This window comes from Apteryx mantelli, chromosome 22 (assembly GCF_036417845.1).
Source record: "Apteryx mantelli isolate bAptMan1 chromosome 22, bAptMan1.hap1, whole genome shotgun sequence".
NCBI classification, from domain to species: domain Eukaryota; kingdom Metazoa; phylum Chordata; class Aves; order Apterygiformes; family Apterygidae; genus Apteryx; species Apteryx mantelli.
The window spans coordinates 2,785,296-2,800,024 of NC_089999.1; the positions used below are offsets into that span (position 1 = coordinate 2,785,296).

Below are 14,729 nucleotides of genomic sequence, written 5' to 3' on the forward strand. Positions count from 1 at the left end.
GCAAAACAGACTTTTTTCTGACATATATTAGGAGACAAAGAAAGTTAATAGTAGCTGAAACACAGAAATATCTTAGGTAGAGTCAGAGTATATATTGGTATTTAATATATTGAGTGTATACAGCACGACTAGTTCTTATAACACACAAAAAAATGGACAAGCCAGGTAGGAGATCTGCTCCAACTTCTGGTGAGATTTTTAGGACTGGCTGGTGAAGATGCAATGTGCAATTCAGGGCCTGTCACAGGACTGACTGTTTCCAGCTAGGGTTGCTAAGGGACCTTTACAGCTCTGAGGTGCAGCTGGGCACAGTTAAAAGGTTGATCATCACATCATTAGTTTGAATTTCTAACCTAAGCTCACTTCACAGACAGTGAAACTGCTCTGTGCATGGCATGGTCCGTGCGGTTAGAAATGGGGAAAGCAGAGCGCTTGCAGCCTTGTTTTAGCTGGCTTAACTAGAGGGATTTTCTAAATGCCAAGTCAGACATCTCCACAGCTGAACAGCTGGTATTTGCCCTACCTCCCGCATCACTAACAACCATAAGACTGGACAAGGAAGACAAGGTTATTTACACATAGCCGGGCTCCTCCAAGTGTCATACACGTGCACATTCATGCTGTGGCTGCCACCGGGGCACTAGCACTACAAGTGAAAGCCCTTTTAGCCCTGCTGTCTCCTTCCTGAGGAGGACAGTGCAGGAGAGGAACCTCCCTCAGTTTCTCTCAGCCACAACAATCCTGAAGGTTTCATGAACTATGAGGAAAAGAGGAACTGAATACACTGCAGATAGTATGTTCTGAAGGCCAGTTACTGGGAATTAACCTTTTCTCCTCTGACTAGGAAGCCGCACTATTCATGCCATGAGTGGCCCTCACCTGTGCTGCTCCTCCCTTCCCTCTGTGCATCTCTACTCACACACTGCAGGCCTCACAGCCCAGCAGGTAAACCTCTTTAAAGTCCCAGGAGGGCTTTGGAGGCTCTGAGATAGCACGCTGCTTGGTAAAGACAGGACTGGCGCTCCAGAGGCCATCCTGTAGCCTCCAGAGGAGACAATATTCCCTATGTGGACATGCCAGCATGCACCAGGAACCTGGCCTACACTAGGGGAATTCACAGGGGCAAACTGCCATCTGCTCCCACACATTTAGGGAATCTTTACTCGGAGCAGCTACCAAGATGCTGAAATCTCTTGTGGCCTGGAGCCAGTCAATCCGCTGAATTACATCCTTTTGTCAAACGCTAGGCTCAATTTTCTACAAGACAGGTAAAAAGCATGGTTCCAAGAGCAGCTAGCACCTGCACTGCACAGTCATCTCTTAGCAACCTGTCTTCTTCGTGGGTCTACAGCACAATCTCTTGTCTTCAAAAATGATAAGCCACCCCAGAAAAGATCTTCAGTGTCCCACAGAGCTTGAATGAAACGCACAGACACTGAAGGGGCCCTAACCCCTGGTGAAATACAGGTGCCAGTATGTATCACTAACGATAAGGTAGAAGCAAGCAGCCAAAAGGTGAAAAGAAGAAAACTGGTCTCTCCCACTGCAGAAAGATCTTTGGTGCCACTGCCACCATCCTGGACTCAAGTTTTTGAATAAAGCCATACCCTTCCCAATCCCAAGATACTTTTATCCTTCATTTACTTTTGGTACCACAAATAAGTTTGCTGTAAATACTCTTTCATTAGACAGAGGGCACCACTTCTATCACTTTTACATATTAACAGTACACATTCAGCACAGTATTGTAGTATGAGAGAGTTCCCTGTAGGGAGAAAGAAGGGAAAGCAAGGGGTTATGGAAATGGATGGCAGGGATATGAATCCATAGGCTTGTCCCCAGTAGTGCGTCCGTCATACAGGCTGCCCTGTATGACAGAGAAAAACAACGAGAAAATCAGCAGAAGGAACCAGCTTTCTCAGGCAGAGGCTCCCATGACATCCAGAAGCAAAAGGATGGGAGCAGGGAAAGCCCAACAGCCTATGGCTCCAGAGGTCATGGAGCCTTTGCTGCCAGAAGCGGAGACACTCCCAGCAGCAGAAGTATTATCTGGGTAGTCTAGTTTATGTCTGTCCAGGTCTGAATATTTTCCATGAAGACTTGGGTAGGAACTGGTTATCTAAATCTTTTTACAGATGTGCTGGGAGAAGAAGATGAACTTAAATACAATTTATTTCATCCTGAAATTTATCCTTCCTCTGCTCAGTGTAGATACCTACATCAGGGTGAGATGAATTGCACCCAGAAGCACATATTTCTCTCCACTGCCTATACTGGAAATCTAAAAAAGCAGATGCAGACAGCTGACTAGCTATGGCCAACAGGACTTCATGATCTGCCTCTTCTACTTCTGTTATATGAAGGGCACCTTTGCTTCACATCTCTCTACAAAAATAGTTCATTTCCTCAAAGCCTAAGGAGGTCCTTGGTGAACTGAAAGACTGCTGAGCCACTGATGTGGCCTCCCAGAAATAAACTCCTAAACTAGTGTGAGGAGGGAGAGAAGCTATTATTCTGTACACAGTAAATCAGGGCCAGGATGGTGAGTGTCATTTGATCTTTACGGGATCACAGAAGAAGTTATAGATCTGTAAGAATACTGTGCATTTACTATTTCATCAGAAAGCTGCCCAGAGGCGAGCACGTAACAGAAATGCGGTATAAGAAGCCTTTGGGAAAAGAGGATGAAAGGATGCAAGTCAAGTGCTATCAACTTTCACATTACAGCAAGAAAGGAAAAGGGATGGCTAAACTGCACCCCCCCACACCTCCCCAGACTAACAGTCCTGGTCCTCACTAAAGGGTGACATGGTAACAATCATGTAAGTCTACCTATCTACAGTCCCAATATCCACAGCAGCTGTGGAAAACAGGGAATGCTGCAATGGTAGCTGTATGGTGCATGGTAAGAGCTGAGCCCTAAATGTCAGCACAGCAGAACAGCTTGCACTAATTTACCTACTAGATTAGTTTTAAGTAACATATAAAGGTGCTGGCTGCTTGTTAGAACTTCCATTAGCCAGATTTAAGGATTAAGCCACCATTAGTGCTGTCTTTAAGGACATTTTCAGCAGCAGCTAGCCTTTGAGGGAGAAATGAGAAGAGTCTTACTATCAAAGCAAAGCTCTTAACTGATATTAGACTAAGCCTTTGCAGCAACAGACAGGGCAGAGCAACTGGTGTCTGCACTTGGGGTGCTGCTGAGTAAGGCTTTGGGGCATGCCCTTGCAAACCAGAGGGCACCAATGCTTTGCCCTCTGACTGCAGTGACGAGGGAAAACATGAGTAATTAAATGCACACTCAGCATGTCTGCAGGGAATGGGATTTCCACTCAACCCTCACAGCGGCTGGCTGAAGAACGCCAGCCCAGAAGCACGTAGGGGTTAGCAGGCAGGGCAGCCCTACCCAACAGCACAGAGCATCCATTAGCCAGCAACAAACTCCCATCGCTCCCTGCAGACCTGCATTAAACTCCAAATTTACAACCCTGAAAAAAAGGTCACAAAAGGACTCAAAGGATGTCGTCAAGAGATTAACCATCCAATTTCGATTGCTGACAGAGGCTCACGTAAATAGGTGGGGGCAAGTGCTTATTTCTACAGCTAGCAATAAGTTACTTTCTCCCCCTTCTCAAGGAAAAAAAAAGCCTATACCATCTTTCACACCCCAAACAGTGGGTGAAGGGGTGTGAAAGAAAAGAGATTTCTTTTTACTTTAGGGGGAAAAAAAAAAAAGGGAAAAATAAAAGGACATTTTAATATAATATGAAAAATGCATAATTCCTTTTCAAAAGGGCTTTGAGACTGTAAAGTCATTTTCAGGTATTTACAAGGAGTGGAAGACCCTTTTCTCTAGACGATGATACTGAATCACCTATGGTTAAAACCTGGTAAGGGCCAGGGCCAGGATAAGTATCTGTCAAAAAGTAAGAAAGGTAGATAGTGAAAAGGAAAAGCTTCCATGTTTTAGTAAGCATTCCAGTGTTCCTGCAGTGCTGAAGAGCATCACCACTGATGGACTGAGAATCATTTTCATGTAAATATGAGTACTGTCTTGGAATTCTCTATCATGGGAATGTAGGCAAGGACCACCACTAGAAGGCAAAAGAGAGAACTTGTCATTAACTGGTAGATCCTGAACTATCACCATGCCATAAAGACTTAGTGTTTAATAATAGAGCATGAAAACACTCAGTAGTAGATACAAGAAAGAAAGTAAATATTAGGAAAGAAATGGAGAACAAAACAAGAAGTATTGCATAAACTCAAAAGTGGACACAAACCTTGAATGTTGTTCGAAGTTCCAGTCAAAGCATCCCAAAAGGGATACAGTAAAACGAATTGGTCCAGAGACAAGTGACAAAAAAATAAAGACAGCAGCCAGCTTCTGTACAGGCAACAATTCAACAGACTAGAGCTCTTCAAACGTCTAAGTGGGGTATGACAGAGCTCTACAAAAATCAAAGGGTATGGAGAAGCTTACAGGCAACGCCAAGTTCACCATTACTTCCAACACAGGAACTAGGGAGTATCAGATGAAATGATTAGGGGCAGACTCAAAAACAAAATAAAAGGAGCTACTTCACACAACTCAGTAGTGCAACTCTGCCACAATGTATTGGAATTGCAAACATTAACCTGATTTCAACAAGCAGTTCGGTGAATCCAGAGAATAATAATAAGAAAACAAACAAACAAACAAATCCATCAAGGGCTAATAAAACATTAAGAAACTACTTCTGGATTACAAAAATTCCTGAACTGCAAATTCTGACAGGTTGGGAGAGTACATCAGAGACATTCCACAAGGCTCTCCCACAGGCATTCACTGCTGGCCCCAGTCAGACATGGTATCTGGCTTCGACAGACCCAGCATGGCCTTTTGAATGTTACCTGGAGGGTTTTTTTGATACATTTTCCTCAGGTATATTCACTTCCCATCCTCCCTGTCCTCTCCGAGATCCTGTAGTCCATGAATCTCAAGAAGAGCCATAGACCAGATTTGCTGTTATCCGTTCATCCTCTACAGATGTTATGTGGTATCCTGAACATTTGTTCCCCTGGGACAGAGGTGAGCACAGTAAGTTCTCTCCACTCCAGTTACTGTGAAATGCAAAAGGTTTTAGCCCTGGGAGGATGAAGTATGACATTTCCAATTTTACAAAGCACATTCAGGGAAGAAGGTTCTATGTGAAAACAAGATTGTTCCGTTGGACATAGATATATGGCCTCTGGCCAGGGGGCAGCTCTGCCTCAATGCTGGGAAATCAAAGTATGTTTCCCAATTTCCCATCCCCTCTCTAACCTGGGTATGAAAAGGCATGGCCAGAACCAGCAGGCCCTGGGACAATCTCTGGCTTTAGTCAATTCTCAGCAGTCATGACCATGCTTGTAATCAGAAGTTTTGAAACAGGCAAATTTTGAAGAGCTGATTGCCTTTGCAGGGATTCAACATGACAAAAAAGCATGGTCCAGACATTTCCAAGATCCTCTGGACTGCTACTGAGTTGTTTTGTTAGAGATGCAAAAGAAAGGGAACATGATTATCCAGAAGTTGGTTAGCTTCTTCATTGCTGCCACATCATCTGGAGTGTTCGTGTTATACATTACAGTAGGAAAGTTTTTTAAAAATAACCTGACTCTATTTAAAGGAAAAGGCTATTTTTTTCAGTCATATCTGGATAAATTTGCACCAATTTAATCTCTATCCCAGGCAGAGAAATTGTTGGGTCTTTAGCAATTTCAACCTGAAACCAGGATCATTCCAAATTGAAGAGTAAGATACATTATCAGATTACAACAAGAGTGTATTTTCATCTCTCCACCCCAAAACACATTAGTCTACCTAAAGTGTGGCAAGAAGCTCTTCCAAAAGAAAGTTGTTCTTGAAACCAAATCAGGGAGCATGAGCATAGGGGGCTACATCAGAAATTCTGTGTGCTTAACTAGTAGAGCTGACAGTTCAGTTAATTTGTAGAGCAAATTTCATTTTTCTAATCCAGTTGTTGAAAGATCACATGAGGGACAATCCCATAGGATTTCCATTCCCAACCCTCACTGTTTCTTTGAGCAGTCTGACAGATTTTTTTTCTAAATGTTTAACTTAAGTTTTCACATCCTCAAATTGAATTTCTAACCTTTGAATTGTTTCTGCTAATCTTCTCCGCACTACTTCCAACTCAATGATCTGCTTCTGATGGCAGTGAGTGCAAGCTGATCATAATACTATGTTACTGCATTAATGCAGAGATTCACTGCCTACCCACTTTAAAATACAAAGATTGCCATGCCTTGTGTTCAAATACCTACTCAGTCTACAATCCTACAGACACTTCCATCACACCTTTCCACATTGCTGGTCTCGAGCCTTCTTCCTCTCATCAGACTGTGTGCATTTTGGATTATTTCTTGCTGGGAGCAACAATGGCATTTTATTGAAGCTTATCAGCAATCTGGCTGTTCTGTGTTTCAGTCTCTCCAGATTCTTGCATATCATGCTTTTCAGTACCAAATTATTTTGAAATTTCTGCTACTTTGGCATCACTGAAGCATGTTATTAAGATGGTGCTTAATTTGTCATTGAGAGGTGATAAATGAACAGAAGGAGAAAACCCAGCATTAAGTTTTAAAACAAAAATAAACTGATAAAGCAAGAGAAATTGGCTGGCTATCTCAATAGCCCAAGGAGGCAGAAGAGAATTAAGAGAATTCCAGTCTTATTAAAATATACTGGAAATCAAAGCAAATCACAAATCTAAAGGTAAACTCATACTACAAAGAGCATCTTGGCTATAGTAATATTTCAGAGTTCTTCATAGTATATTATTACATATAATGCACAATAGTATAGCACTCTCCTTTCCCATTCTTGTATTTATTCTCACTCCTTGTACCCTGATCTTATCCACATGGTTCAGTCCCTACTTTGGAAAAGACAGAGAGCTCACATTAGCAAAGCTTTTCACTTCTCATGTTTCAAAACCTGCTCTGAAAAACCTGCAAGAACCTGAAAGTATTAGCCCTTATTCTAGAAAGCTGAAGAACCAGGTTTTGTACCATTTCACACCTGTAAGTAGGTCCTGGAATCTGAATAAGCATCTCAGCCTTGCTAATATTACCACCTCCTGTGTGGAAAAGCCTGCACCAAGCTCAGCTAGCCATGACCTAACACTCTGCCTCTAGACTTGAAACAGTAAAGATCTCCTTTCTTACAATCCATTAATCAATTTTTGATACAGGGAACAACACAAATGATTACACACAGGCTACTAAAACCCCCCAGCCACTTTCATTTCAGTCCTTCACTAAAACCACACAGGTTTGGGGGTGGTGGATGTGGTATTTTAATTTTTTAAATAAACCAATGTGTGTTCTTACTTACATGCAGCACTCCCAAAGCTATTCTCTTGCACACACACTCTCACCTTAACACATAGCCATCCAGTGCCACATCCATACCGGGCATCCCCAAAGTTAGACCGCCCGTGCTCCCCCCGCCCAATCCATCCAGCCTCGAGGCTTCTCAGTCTATGCTTGCCAACAGTTACAACACTCTTCCTCTTCTACCTCCTCAGCAAGCAATGCCACATGCCTTTTTTTTTTTTTTTTTTTGCATAGATCCCTTTCTCCTACCTAGATTACTCCCTTTTTTCCCAACCAACCTTCAGTTCTATTCCCCGATTCAGATACTGTGGGTACAGTTCTCAACTCCTCTTGAATACACTTAGCAGCAGCACAAGACTCAGAGACACAATGAAAAAAAGGCACAAAAGTCAAAGACAAACTAGACTATATACTCACCATCCTCAGATACGGTCCAAAAATTTTAGTTCAAGCACAGCTCAGTTTCTTCTTGTTGATCCACTAGACTCACCTAGAGCAAGCAAAAGAGAACCAAGAGTAGAAGCTTAGGTCAATAGCAACAATACTGCAGTATAAATACAACGTTTAAAAAAAGAAAAGAGAAAGAAAAAAGGACTGCTTTGCATGGTACTACCAAGAACCCAATAACTTGCACCTATCATTGCTAATGTCTATTTAGTGTCCTTTTGAGGAGCTGCTGGAAACCAGATTCAGCATCACGGGGAGACACCAAATCCTTTTGGTCAGCTAGTACACACAGAACATGCAGGACTTGTTACCCATGTGGTTTTTTTTGTTTGTTTGTTTTTCTTTCTTTTTTTTTTTTTTAAGGCACACCTTGGGAGCAGGAGCAGAGCTTTGGAAGAAGAAATTGTGTGAGACAAACACAGATGAAAAGACTGGAGAAGATACAGCTTCTTCCCCATACTCCACTTTATTTTATTCCCACAGACACTCAAGAAATTAAATAGTATCCACCTCCAAATATGGCAAAGGGCAAATCTCAGAAGTAACAGTTGGAAAGCTTGTTAAAAAGGGAGAAGTATTTCTTTTTGTCTTTATGTTACCCAAGAGCAGGAAAAAAGGGACCAAGAGGAAACTTTCTTCTTTTAGACAATGGAGCATATGCTCAACTACTGCCCTGAGCAGGGGCAGCTCACTGAAACAGAAACGCCCCCACAGCTTTCTATAGAAGAACACGCTGAAGGAAGAAAGACTTGGCCACCCTGGTTCAAGGACTTGGGGAGGATCCTTCTTCATAAGAAACTTGGGTGCTTGAAGATCACTGGTATCTTGGGGTGGGGGGAAATCACCTCTAAAATAAACCTCAGCTGCCTAGAAAGTGGGGCAGGCAGCAAGTGCTCAAAGCGCCAGGCAAAAACTAAAAGCTAACCTTCTGCTAGCTCACCCCGCAGTAACCAATGCTCACTGCAGAGGTTTTGTAGGGAGACAAAAGCAAGACCTCAGCAGGGTCCTATTCTGAGAAGATGCTCCCCAAAAGGCACTGGTAGGTCCCACAGGTGTTCCTGGGATCTACAGAGAAAAGAGCCTTCCTTGAAATTCTGCCAGGATTCTCTTGGATGGGGTCAACAACTTCTCTCATTCGTCCAAATTCTGCCTCTGTTGTGCTCTGTCAGCCCCCTCCATGGGACTGGTTCCATAACTAAACCTTGCAATTGGAAATGAGTTGAAAGTCCTGTCGCTGCTACATGCACTCCCGTCTACCAGTGCCATTCACACAGCCGTGCTGGCTCTTCACCATGAACACAAGTACCACTGAGATCTGCAAACATGAATCTCAACAGCTTTTAAGAATAAACAATGTTTTATTGGGGGAAGGGGGGTGGAGGGGCATTGACCACATAAGCGTGGTCCAATGATGACTTAAACATCAGCTAAAACCAATTTCTGACAATTACCAGCAATCAGCAGTATGCCAAAGCTCCAGGAATACTCAACAGCTTTGATAAGTTTTGCCACCACTTAGCATAAAGTTTTTTTTCCTCCTTAGACCAAACACAAACGTCAACAAATGTGGATTTAAAGAGGAGTGTCTAAATATCTCACACAACATACAGCAGCTGAGAATTACTCCTCTTTCTGCCATCGAGGAATCAGATTGACTGCAAAAGACTTGCTGAACATCTACTCTGTGCTTTCTTTCCACTCAGGGATTTCTTTCCCAACATAGAATTAAATGAGGTTTGGCACCTACATATCAGAAGGTTAAGTTGAATGTCCACAAGAAACAGTCATTCTTGAAATTCAATTTGTACTGTGAGCAAGAAGCATGCAAATCTTTCAACATTTCTGTGTGATGTTGGAGAGAGTTCTCCCCATATTCCTCTACTTCTTTTCAAAGGTTGCAGCTGTGCTGTTAGGTAGGAATTACCTTACGCTTTCAGTTGATTTCTCATGGCCTACCATCTCACTCAGTGCAAAAGGACAGGGGTAAAGAACAGAAATTTAGAAAGGCTTCATACTTGCACACTGTCTTCCCTTTACATTTAAAAATAGATTAAAAAATTTCAGGAAAATATGAAAAAAAATACAATAGGATCAACCTTTTTCTAAGAAAACAGAAAAGCCAAATACTGCAATATGCCTTTTCAAACCTAGCCTCTTTTCAAATAGAAGAACAATTTTTTCTTTCCACTGTTTGGCAACATGACCATATATATCAAGCTTTATATAAAGAAATCTAGCAGCTTATAGTTTCACTAGAAAGATTCACTGAAACTGGTGACTTCCAGATTAGTTGAAAAGCATAACTGGCAAGGGAAGTAAAAGGTTAAGCAGGCTTTCTTCATTAATTTGAAGATATCTAAATTATTGATAACACTGAATGACGTATGAGTACTTTTTCTGCAGTACACTTTGTACCAATTTATTAAATCTTTGCTAATGGCTACTTCAAGTTTCTCACTTCCTCTCCTGTACAAAAAGAAGTTGATAATTGCTATAAACTGCAATTCTCTTTGGCTACATCATGTTCTTCCTCTCCCTCCCATCCCCCAAGCTATTCTTGAAAGCAAGTTGCCCAAGAGGAAACCAGTTCATTGCAGACGAAGACTCTCCAGACTCTCGTAACTGCATTAGCTAAGCACGCAGGAATGCCGCGTCTCCTCCACCCCCAAGGGTTTCCTAGGCTCTCCTTCCAAGGCAAGCCAGAACAGCAATGCAGCCAAAGGGGTTCCTGAGGATTTATGAGGCGATGGAAACCAGGAGATACCACAAAAATCCAAGGGCTACTCACACTGACAAGGAAAGCCTAGGGCCTCTTGCACTACCAGAACCACATCTGGCCCAGCTAACTGCTAACGATGCTCTGCTGAAGCCCTGGCAGGTAACTTTACTCAAGTACTTCTGCAAATTCGTATTTCCCTCCGCTGATATCCCAAACACATTCCCATTTAATTTCTCCCTACTTCACGACTTACTGTGGTGCTCTTTCTTTAAGAAGTGCCACGTTTGACTGGTTCCCCGCTGTCAAGAGTTTCAAGGCAAGTGACCTCCAGGCCTTGTACCACTCAGCACCCCCTGCCCAACAAATCTCCAGGCAGGGTTGGGAGATCTACCATCTCTCCTTTGAAAGTTCCATACTCAATATTGCAACTGCTCAAGCAACAGTTTCCCATGCAAGATGTTGGATTCACCCAAAATCCTGCTTATGCGAACAAGACCAGAAACTCCCCTAAAAATCTCAGTCAGGTTTGTGATACGCTGGACTCTGCTTCTGGCGAGGCCCAGCCAACGTGGAGGTTTAAGCTGCTGAATTCAAGCAAAGAGGCGACAAGAAACAGGGAGAAAGACAAGGGAAAAAGGGATAAAGCTGGAGAGAAATTAAAAGAGCACAATCCCCTTTCACGCATGGACTGAAACCAACACCCAGAGTCTCATGCTATTCTTCTGCTGTCAGCACACACTTGTGAATCACTGGCAAAGCGTGGGTTTCACACCCCACTAGTGGTGGCCCACTTAAGATGACAGCCCGCTGCTGCTCTCCATCGCTCAGCTGAGGAGACGCACAGGATGGGGCTGATGGTGCTGATCCTGCTGAAGGACCCAGAGGGTGGCAGGCTGATGCTGCGTGGCGGAACTGGGCTGGGGGAAGGAGAAAAAAGAATCCACTCTGCTTTAATATTTTTACAGCATGTGTCTTACCCTCGAATTACTAATCTCAGAGCCAAACCCTCAAATAATAAAGCAACATCAGAATTCAAAATTTTTAAGAGCAATCTGAATTTGCTCTCCTCTTAGCTCTTTTGTCCATGTGATTCACACACATTGTTGTGCATTTAGTTACACAACAATGTTATTTCCTCAAGGGATCTTTGCCTTTCTTAGTGCACAGCATGGACAGAACAGCAAGGACCAAAGCAGAGTTGGACAGGGCAAGACCACTGTTTTGAAAACTTCTGCCCCCATTTGCTGCAGATGGTAGAAGTGATGCAGCAAACACAACCCAGTAGCAAACACAACCCGGTTGCAAGAGAAGAGTCTTGACAGAAGAACCGAGTTCTGCCTGGAGAGCCAGTCCCACCCTCCTCGGCTATGGCTCTCCTCCGGGGTGCTCAGCCAGCTACCTGAGCCAGACATTTCACAGATGATCACTGACTGTTCTCCATTTTCTGAATTCCAGCTTAAGGCCCAAACATCTGATTTGCAGAGTCCAAGCACTTAGTTGTAAGTGAAGTCAAAGTGCTATACGAACTGTATGCACTCTGAAAAACCAGACTCTACAAGCAAGCAATTAGGCTGTCAAAAAACAAACAAACAAAAAAAGAAAAAAGAAAAAACCCTATTCTCTTCTCAGCATCTTCCTGTCTCACAGAGCTACTCTGAAAACATAACTGCTTCATAAGCATTTATTTACAGCAGCATCAGAGAAAAAAAGCTCATGAAAAGCTTAATAGTTCTGTCTCCAGCATGGCTTGATTAACTACGATGAATTAGTAGGCTTACTTAGGCTTAGGAAACACTGAATAATAAAGAACCATATAGCCGCTCCCTATGAGCACCTGCTGTTTGCACAGTAGGTGAAATAAGGGTTCTTCGGGAGAGGGAAGTAACGCCTGTTTAAGAGCTGCACCCATCTGCCTATGCACAGGAATCATTCAGATGCACACGCACAGCTTTGAAGAGGTAGGAAATGCTACAATTCCTGCATACAACGTTACAACCTCATTAGCGAGGCTGTAACACAATTTTTGGTGCACACCACAGGCAAAGTGGGCGGCCCCCCTCTGGCAGGAGGCTGCTCCATACTTCCCATTAAGAGACCTGGTTTTAATTACTTATAAAACTTTGCCAATTGTTTACAGTTGGAATGAAGCTCTCCACACTCGGTGCTTGCCTTGGGCAGAGATTTTGTTTTAATTTCAGCTAAAACAGTTGAATTATTTCTAGTGAGTTTAATGGGGAAAACAGTCCCAATATTAAAAAGAGAATGTTAGAAGAAACTACCAGGAAGCTGATTAGCCTTATTTTGATCCCAAATAAAATAGAACAGCCATCCCAGGACTCTCAACTAATTAGAGGCTAAAAATATAATTAATGTCAGACCACACAGTTACATGCAAAGCAGACTGTATGGGATAACCTTTGGTATTTTAACCGAAATGAAACATCCAAGGGCTGTTTCTAATGAAGGCCACCAACAGCTGGTCTTTGGGCAGACACAGTTTTTTATTATTACTTTTATTATTGTTTAGTAAGTATTAAAAAATAAAGTTTGGGATAGAAAGATTTAGGAATGTCACAGTAATACTAAATTATGAAGGGAAGTTAGCCAAAGTATTCAGATTGCTCTGCAATGGTAAGTGATCAGAATTTAACTACCTGCATATCGGTACAACCAGAGGCAAGGCATGAATTTAAAGAATGAGAAATATCTACAAGGAGGACTGCTGGAGAACAACAGTTCGTATACCTTAGAGATCCCCCCAGTCAGCTCAGCATGAGCTGCCAGAACAAGGTGCTGGCAAAAAATCGACTGCAATATTATATAAAAGCAGTTACCAAGTAGAGGCAGTGAATTGACTGTATCTCTATACGCAGCATCCCTCGGGCCACGGCTAGAACGCTGCCTCCAGGTGGCCAAGCCTAGGACAGCAAGTTCAAAGCAGAAAGACAAAAATGATCCAGTGATCAGAAGCAAAACAAGCCTACGTATGCAGCTTTCTAAAAGAAAATTTAAAGACATGACTTGCCCAATATGTTTAAGTATTTATGCAAAATATACTCAGCCCCAGGCAACTCTGCTGACAAGGATATAAACACAATCCAAGTGCAGGCAGATGAAGTTTAAAAATTGGATAAATTCCATCAAGCTTATGAGAAAAGTTGGTCTTTTTACTGCTTAGAGCATTTAAAATGCACCACATACTTTTTTTCAGGTTTCAATTTATGAATCTCCTACAGGCCTCAGAGCAAGTAGAGCTGCCTGCGATGCCCTCAGCATACTCCAACTCCGGCTGCTTTTACCTAGCAGGATGATGATTTGAGATTACAGATCATATTTCATATTCAGAGTCAACCTGTGAGATTTGGGGCAGGTAAGAAATATTCTCCCAGGTGAGGAGGACTCTTGCCATGCCTCCGCAGCACTGCAAATGGACTACCCATCCCGAGAACCAGGGAACAGTCCCACCTAATCAATTCGCAGACACACAAGGGACAAAACACTGACAACATCCCGCTTAGCCAGCGGCACAGAACTTCTTACTGCCTGAAAGCTGAAATACTCCAGCTTAACTGAAGACGTTGTGGCAGCAAGAAGAATACAATGGTTTGCAACCCCCTTTCTGGCCTCCCAATCTAAGAGTCAGTTCATGATGAAAATGCCTTGAAGCTGTTTCCCTTCATGTTAAAAAAAATAAATAAAAGACATCAAAACCCCCAAAACAAAAAAAAACCCACCAAACAAAAAACTACACACACACACATACTCTGAGAAGTCTTTGAAAAACAATCAGGCTCCTGCTGCTTTTGAAGCAGGAACATCTAGATTTTGAACAAGGCGATTGCACCCAAGAGATTACGACAGGGCACTTAAAGCAGCTCTTTGCAGAAGGACTGCAGAGAGACACAGGGGAAAACTGCTACAGCCAGAAATACTTCTTTCTATGCAGCACCATCCTAAAGGAGGACCTTGCCTTTTGGCCCTTAAAAAGGTACAAAGGGGCTTGGACAGTGAAGATGACCAGCGCACCAGCCTCTGAGGGGACACAGATGAAACAGTGTTTTGTCAAACCCAGAGGAGAACAGTGCAGGAACCAAGCCAGGAGATCACAAGGATTTTGTTAGGAATTTCAGCTGTGCTGGTGGGCTGAAGAGGCCAGACTAGGAGCAGAAAGGGGAGGCAG

The 14,729-nt window shown here is 42.8% G+C and overlaps 1 protein-coding gene across 3 annotated transcripts in view; it reads right to left on the minus strand.

Annotated features, from left to right (window-relative positions):
* MTMR4 (myotubularin related protein 4) overlaps nucleotides 1-14,729 on the minus strand; it is a 61,710-nt gene that overhangs the window by 32,151 nt on the left and 14,830 nt on the right. For 2 of the 3 annotated variants that reach the window (XM_067309538.1, XM_067309540.1), the window contains exons 1-2: nucleotides 13,384-13,423; nucleotides 7,801-7,873 (exon numbers count right to left, since the gene is read on the minus strand). In XM_067309538.1, coding sequence (XP_067165639.1) covers nucleotides 7,801-7,803 — 3 coding nt within the window. In that variant the 5' untranslated portion in view covers nucleotides 7,804-7,873; nucleotides 13,384-13,423. Of the gene's footprint in view, nucleotides 1-7,800; nucleotides 7,874-13,383; nucleotides 13,424-14,729 lie in introns of those variants that run through there. The other variant, XM_067309539.1, reaches the window with a different exon arrangement.